Consider the following 7,500-nt stretch of genomic DNA (forward strand, 5'->3'; position numbering starts at 1 on the left):
TTACACACAGACACCAATCCATGTTTGGGCTACTAATCTGGATAATGAACAGTTAAAGGGACATCAAGTTATACAGCAAACACAGATGCCACAATTCTTCCAACACTACTTGACAGCTTCCAGCACAGTAATTCCACCTCAGCTCCAGAATCAACATTTGGACTAACTGCAGTCACAGTTCAAAGGGGGAATGACTCCTGTACTGTTTGCTCAAAAAGTGTTTAAGAATCACAGCTACTGTCCTACAACACTAGCCTTGGCTGTCTACCAGAGCACACATCTGAGGTCACCCATCCCACATTTATAACACCCTCACTGAGCATTCTTATGACAGGATTACGCCACTAATAAACACTCGACTATTATGCACCCACAGAATGGAAAGAAGAGCTGAAATGCTGGATGTTTTGAGAGCAAGACTGGTTGTATGCTGTGTCTGTGGCAACTGCCAATTGCTTTTTCCTTCCTTTGATATTCACCACGATTCATCATACATTTATCATACTTTAGAGGCTCTTAATATATATTAGAGAGCACAGAAATAATTTTTCCTACTGAAATAGTACTACACTTAAACAATTACAATTTCACACATGCAGAGCATCAAAGTGAGCAATTCACCAAATCAGTGCTAGTGAAAGTAATTATTTGGAACATAAATAATTTAAGTAACTTGCAGGTTAAGGACTTACTTCAATAAATAAAAATATTTATATACTATATAAAATGAAAAATATCCCTCAGAAATATCAATGATAATACCCTGTAACAAAAGTGTATGTATCTATATGTGAATATGGATATGTCACCAAATACCTGCATATATGTATGTGTACGTGTATGTGTATGTGTATGTGTATGTGTATGTGTATGTGTATGTGTATGTGTATGTGTATGTGTATGGTATGTGTATGTGTTTATGCATGTGCATGTGCATGTGTATGTGTGCATGTGCAAGAATGTATGTGTGCATGTGCATGTGTAGAGAGTGAGAATTGGAGTGAGTGAGAGTGAGTGAGTTAGTTAGAGTTAGAGTTAGAGTTAGAATTAGAGTTAGATGGAGAGAGAGAGAGAGAGAGAGAGAGAGAGAGAGAGAGAGAGAGAGAGAGAGAGAGAGAGAGAGAGAGAGAGAGAGAGAGAGAGAGAGAGAGAGTGTGTGTTTGTGTGTGTGTGCAGTTTGTCTGAGAACATGCATGAGTATCTATGTGTGTAGTGAATGTGTACATGCACATGTATGTTTTCTTGAGGGTGTAAGATCAATAAAAACACAAAATACAATAAACCATTTTACCTGAAAGTTAAAACCTTTACTGGAAAAGAAGTTGTAAAAGCTAATGATTCTAAACTTGAAAAAAAGAAAAAAGAAGAAAAAAAAAAGGTCCCTTAACTCTCATGATTTTAACTCGACATCCATTCACACTTAGAACAATTCAGCATGAAATTAATCTACTGTGAGGCATGTTTTGGCAACAACTTACTGTTTGTTTGTTTTCTTCTGCTGAATGATTACCTCTTGTAATTTCTGAATAACCTTTATTCTACCACTCGCCCCAAACACAACTTCATCAATGAATCATGAAGTGCTATGATAAAAATGAAATGCAAACAAATACCAAGAAAAAAATAAATAAATAAATGGAAAATTCAAACCAAAGTTTGAGTTGTAATCAAGTGTTACTCTTCATGAGAAAATAAGGAGAGAGAGAGAGAGAGAGAAAAAAAAAAAAAATCACTTCTTGGTCATACACAAGAACTAATATTTCCACAGGCCTTTGGAGATTCTGCTTTACGAGCCTAAATGAAATTCTCATTACCTTTAAGTATTGGGAATTACAAGAAAAAAAATTAAGTAGCTTCTCTAGCCTTACACGCAGATGGGTTAGAACAACGATGGATCCTTCTTTGCGAAGCAGCTGAATAGTATATAATATCAAGTTTCCCAAGACTGAGGAACTATAACAATTTGTACTATGGCACTTACTCTACTATAAATTAAAGTAATTATTTACAATATATGAGAATGTTTACCAATTTGTGTAAACATAATCTATTTTATGGAAAGGAAAAAAAATCAAAGGTGGTTCTTCAGAAATTAAACTGGGTAACATGGCAAGAAAGTGTGAAGGCAACACACAAATTTCCATTCTGCCACACAAAGCAACCTATTCTACCAAGAAAGAGACAAATAAGTAACAAAGGTAAATCATAAAAAAAATTAAAAAAATGTAAATTCTTGATCCCTAAGCATCTTTTTCCCTTTTGCATCTGTCTCCCCTTTTACACAACACTCCTAAATGCTAACATTTACTAATCACTTCCTTTTCATCTTATTCAGTTACATGCTCTACAGGTGACACATTCTTTACAACACATGAAAAATTAATAACATCTAACACTGATCATTCCATATGACGACCACATCTCACATGCCACACACTTGCAGTGAAATATTAACATCAATGATAAAAGCACAACCAGACTTCCTATCCCAGGGGGGAACATCCATTCAAACATCAAGCCTCCCTTGAGCGGTCCACATAATCTAAAGTCACTCATACACTGTACCAAAAAGCGTATCAAATTTATTCTACAAAACTTTTAATAACCGCTCTCAAAGTAAGATGATCCGTGCACCTGAAGATATCAGGGAGATATGACGTTTCACTATCTTTGCTACGTTGCTATTGAGATCATCTTTATCATTATTATTCTACAAAGCAAACCAATGTTAATCACTAATAATGGTAATGATGAGAATAACAATGTGAAAAACTAATAAATAAAAAAAGATAATATGAGAGTAATAACATAATAACAGCAATAATAAATGATCATGATAATTAATAAAAAATCTAATAGAAAATAAATATAATATATAAAGCCAAAATAAAGAGCAATAGCAATGATCACTGACAGATCAATTCAAAGCCTTACATTTTTTTCGAGCCATTCCATGCATGGGACTTCGCTCAGCCTTACTCCACCTTCCCTACTTCCCTTGCCTTCCATTCCCTTCAAAGTATTGTTTATTACTGATTTACCTGTTGTGAATTTGAAATAATAGATTTGTTATACAATATCAAATTATGCATATATAAAAAAAGGGTAACATCAAAAAAAGTTTAATTATGGAATGATCTAAATAACAATAATAAATTGCAGATGATAAATATCACTGCAATCTCACTGCTGATGCTCTGCAATGCTTACAGACGACTTAGAAACACCACTACCCGATGTTATATAATCTTATGAAAAACATATAAATTCTACTTGCTTTTCTCTAACCACAGTCTTCAATTCATGTAGAGATAATGTTTCCTGAAGAAAAAAAGAAAACAAAAGAACAAAACTCATCAACAAAGAAAGAAATAGCACTATACATACATATGGTGCACACTGTCACCCTTATGCTCATACAGACCAACTTCAACCTTCAACAAACAGTTTTTCCCTGTATGTACCAATACGAGATCGAGCAATACCAGTTACTATATTCAATCCACTGATAATTCAGATATGGTAGATGCAAATAACAATGTAAGATCTTTATCAAATCAAAAAACTGCAATGCTTTGAGCAATTTCATTACTTGGGGACAGGGAGGGAAACAAAATGTTTATCTTCAGAATAATGCATGAAAGAACAAAAACTGATGCAAGAAACTGCAAGGAGAGGTTGTCTGTTCTCATGAGAGTGACAGATTAATCATATGTAATAGGGCTGAATTTGATGTACATTTCTTACTAAGCTAGACTGTCTGCCTATAATTCTCATTTACTTTTAGGACAATATTCTTGCAAATAACATCTTTGAGTCTTTTCTCAAATTATTCTACTCATAATCAAAACCAAAAAGATACATGTGCATAAAAAATAAGTATAATGGTTGTTATCAATGCTTTCTTGTTTTGTTTTTCTTGTTCATTTCAACATATCTACATAAGTACTGCATGATGTAATAATATATTGAAGTTGACTGTTGTTTCTATGAAAAACACAAATATCACTGGTTTTATTTCATTTTATTCAAAAGAATTTCCTCTTTTCTGCAACTAGTTAATCCTATGGCAGCAGTTGTAGATGATTACTATCCAGCCAACATACAGACTTCAGACACAGCAAAATGAATAGTTTAAGGATAAAATGATAATGACCACCACATTTGGCTACGAAATGACTCCTTCCTTTTTTCAATCTCCAACGCACAATATATCAAATTCAAACAAATATGGTAGTTACCACAATTAAAGCCAAAAACCTTCAAAAGCTTTTTTTAAGTCTTGCTATTCCAGGGCCAGAAGTTAAGCCTCAGATGTCACCGTTCCCTTGGGAGTGTAAACGCGGGCGTTGGGGTCCAGTGTGGAGTGTTGGGGGTTGGTGGGGGCGGGTGGGGATATGGGTGCTGGGGGAGACAGGGGGGAGGGGGGAGAGATGGTGTGGGGACGGGTGTGGCTAGAGGGGGAGAAACCCAGCCCGCAGAGGGAGTCCAGTGATGAGTCCATCAATCCATCCACCATCACCAGGGAGGCTGTGGGGTCGATGGCCGAGGTTGTTACCTTCACAGGGTGGGAGATACAGAATGCTATGTCAGTGGCATCTAACACATGTGAATGGAATTCTAAAAATAAAAAGGCTAAATCATCTATAATCACCTTTAAATACTAAAACAAGTTAAATCCTAAGACGAGACCATTTTCATTACCCTCTCCCCCATGTCACAGGCATTTCATTATCAATACTAGCAAGTAACTGAAAGAATATTTCAGGTAAAGAACTGAAAACATAATTGAACAAATTTTTTGTTAATATGATTAATGGCTAAAATAAACCAGGAAAAGAATTTGATTATTTGATTTCCTTTCATTAACTGAAAAAATCAAAAATAAAACTTGTAATACCAAAAATGATGTAGTGACTGACAAATCATTATGTGACACTTGTGTCAACTGTTAATAAAAACAAATTGCTTTTGACATTCTTTTTAGATAATTATGAGTGACTTTCAGTTCATCACCTGACACTGCTGTCACTGTTACTCCTAATCATCATTACAGTACAGGAAACTAATTACATTACATTACATTATATGAAAATATAGATTTTTTCTCTTTCATATTCCACTACAATAATCAATTAACCAAGAATGAACCTTAACTGGAAAGATAGGAAACTATGAGCCATAAGAATTATTGGAATGCCTGCCATTTTCATGTCAATGCCTCTTTTCAATATCAATGATGCCTAGACTAAATTTTGCCAAATGCATTTACCAACCCACAACATATAGTGCATAAAAAGTCAAACATTTACTTCACAATATATATCAGGTTACTAAGCAAATTGTACAGCAATTACTCTACTAACTTATTCCACATCCTGAGAACATTACAATTTAAAAGTTCAGAGTTATATACTTGATGTGGTTTTGTGTTATTCTCCCCTTTCACCTTCACCATACACCATAGTTTCTCATAAGCAGATTATCCCCTTATATAACCATGAAACCTTGTCACTGTTCTCATAGACCTCCACTAATTAGTCCATCCCTTAACTGCTTCCATGGCAAAGCATACTCATACATAAAAGTATACTCATATAATATTTTCTGATGTCTTTTTCCCTTATTCTAATTATCATGGAAAAAATCTGAAATAACCAAAATAGTTTGTTTGTTTTTTCTTAAGAAAATATTAACTACTTATGAGAAAAGGATTATGGTGTTCTTGTAAATACAGTACGAGAGTGAAATGTGTACATAATCATGCACACACACATGCTCACACAAATTGAGTCCAAGATCATTGGAAGCTAATCTTGTTAGGGGAAGAAGATTCACATTTTCCCATCTCAGAACTGAGGTTCATTCTTGATTTCATCTGATGAGTGAATAGACTAATGATTACAAGTGATAATGTGTGCATGAATGATGAAGCAGTGTGAAAGATGGGACATGTATGGTAGGTGGGACTTGTAAATATACTGATTACAGTCTTGGGAGGACTAATTCCAAGAAATTATTTCAATGCAATGACACTGATGTGGGGTGTGATCAGATGGTTGCGTAACAAATCTTCAAAAGCTATCATCCTTAAATATTGTAAAAACAAAATCAAATATATAGTTGAGTGAGCTATCTTCATTCTATTTCAAGTCACTGCAGAATTAGTCATACATTTACAAATTCAAATTAAATAAGAAAACAAAATGAATACTTCATATCAGAACACTCACTTGGGGCAGAAGCTTTGACGTATAATGAATAGGTGTTGTATCCAAAGATGTATTTGTAAAACTTGTTGGAGGACACACTGCCAATACCTCAGTAATTTTTGCCTTCAGCTCTTCAATTTCTTTGTCCTTGGTAGACACCAAACCTTAAATAAAAAGAGAGAAATTTCATTACACAGGGCAAGCTGTACAACCACTTCCATTTAGAGGGTATTTCAAGCACACAGGCCTAACTCTTTGGGCTTTTTGTCCGCTCTGGTCGTGGCCACCCACCAAACTCACGACCATGAGGAGTGCCGGCCATACAAAAAGCCAGAACATGATAATGCATCACAGGCAGTAAGTGCTGTCACCACATAATGTGATATCACATCACCCAATGTCAACGGGTTAAGATGTGTTATTTTCTAGACTTATGCTGTGGTATGAGTATTTTTTGTATAATAATAATATAATACTAATTAACTAAGCATAGTTACACAACTGAAGAAATAAACAGATCGTGTTTCAATAAGAAGAAAATTGCAATAAAATAGTGATCCAACCCCATAAATCATGCAATTCACTGTAGGGTTAATCTTTTGTAAAGCCTGTACATCTAAACTCATTAAAAACTCACTCTGTGATATTTCCAGCTGGCGCTTGGCTTCACCCAAAGCCGAGAAAAGATCAAGCTTAACTCGGGTCTCAGCAGAAAGCGAGGTCTCCAGGTGTGTGTTCTTGTCTTGCATGGCAGAGAGTGCTGACATAAGTACCTCTGTGTCATTTTGGTTATCTTTGTATTGCAGTAGAGCAAGGTTCTCACGTTCCATGGTTCTGACACGTTCTTCTGATAAACGATGGTCCCGACGCAAGCGCTTCACCTCTGCCTCAAGCTCACTTCGGCGATTGCGACAAGCCTCACTGCACTCAGTTCTGTGAGATTGATGTGAATAAGAAAACAATAAGCAAATAATAAAATAAATAATTATATGTATATATATAATGACCGTGACATCAGCGAAAGGGTTTTACACAATCTCCAGAAGCGTAACTTCAGAACTACAATCACCTGTTAATGTTTATATCATATTAGAAGCAAAAATCCTAGAAATGAATAAAAGCACCAAAATATCATATAACATAAAGATACAACAATGTTATAATCTTAATAATCTTAAAGTACAAAATGATTCTTTCCTATACAACTAATAACAAATGTAGAAGCTATTCATACTCACTTTGCATTAGCCAAGGCATGCGCTCTAGCTTGTGCTTGCTCCTCAACCTT

General features: G+C 35.0%; 1 protein-coding gene across 2 annotated transcripts in view; it reads right to left on the bottom strand.

Moving 5' to 3' along the window:
• The window catches only part of LOC122257241 (macoilin), a 27,887-nt gene that overhangs the window by 964 nt on the left and 19,423 nt on the right, over positions 1–7,500 (bottom strand). The window contains exons 12-16 of one of the 2 annotated variants that reach the window (XM_086532670.1): positions 7,451–7,500; positions 6,850–7,145; positions 6,234–6,376; positions 5,784–5,878; positions 1–4,558 (exon numbers count right to left, since the gene is read on the bottom strand). The exon at positions 1–4,558 is cut by the window's left edge and continues 964 nt beyond it; the exon at positions 7,451–7,500 is cut by the window's right edge and continues 133 nt beyond it. In XM_086532670.1, the coding sequence (XP_086388796.1) occupies positions 5,801–5,878; positions 6,234–6,376; positions 6,850–7,145; positions 7,451–7,500 (567 nt within the window). In that variant the 3' untranslated portion in view covers positions 1–4,558; positions 5,784–5,800. The remainder of the gene's footprint in view (positions 4,559–5,783; positions 5,879–6,233; positions 6,377–6,849; positions 7,146–7,450) is intronic. The other variant, XM_086532669.1, reaches the window with a different exon arrangement.

This window comes from Penaeus japonicus, unplaced genomic scaffold (assembly GCF_977035675.1).
Source record: "Penaeus japonicus unplaced genomic scaffold, GWHDUDI00000001_assembly GWHDUDI00000037, whole genome shotgun sequence".
Taxonomy (NCBI): domain Eukaryota; kingdom Metazoa; phylum Arthropoda; class Malacostraca; order Decapoda; family Penaeidae; genus Penaeus; species Penaeus japonicus.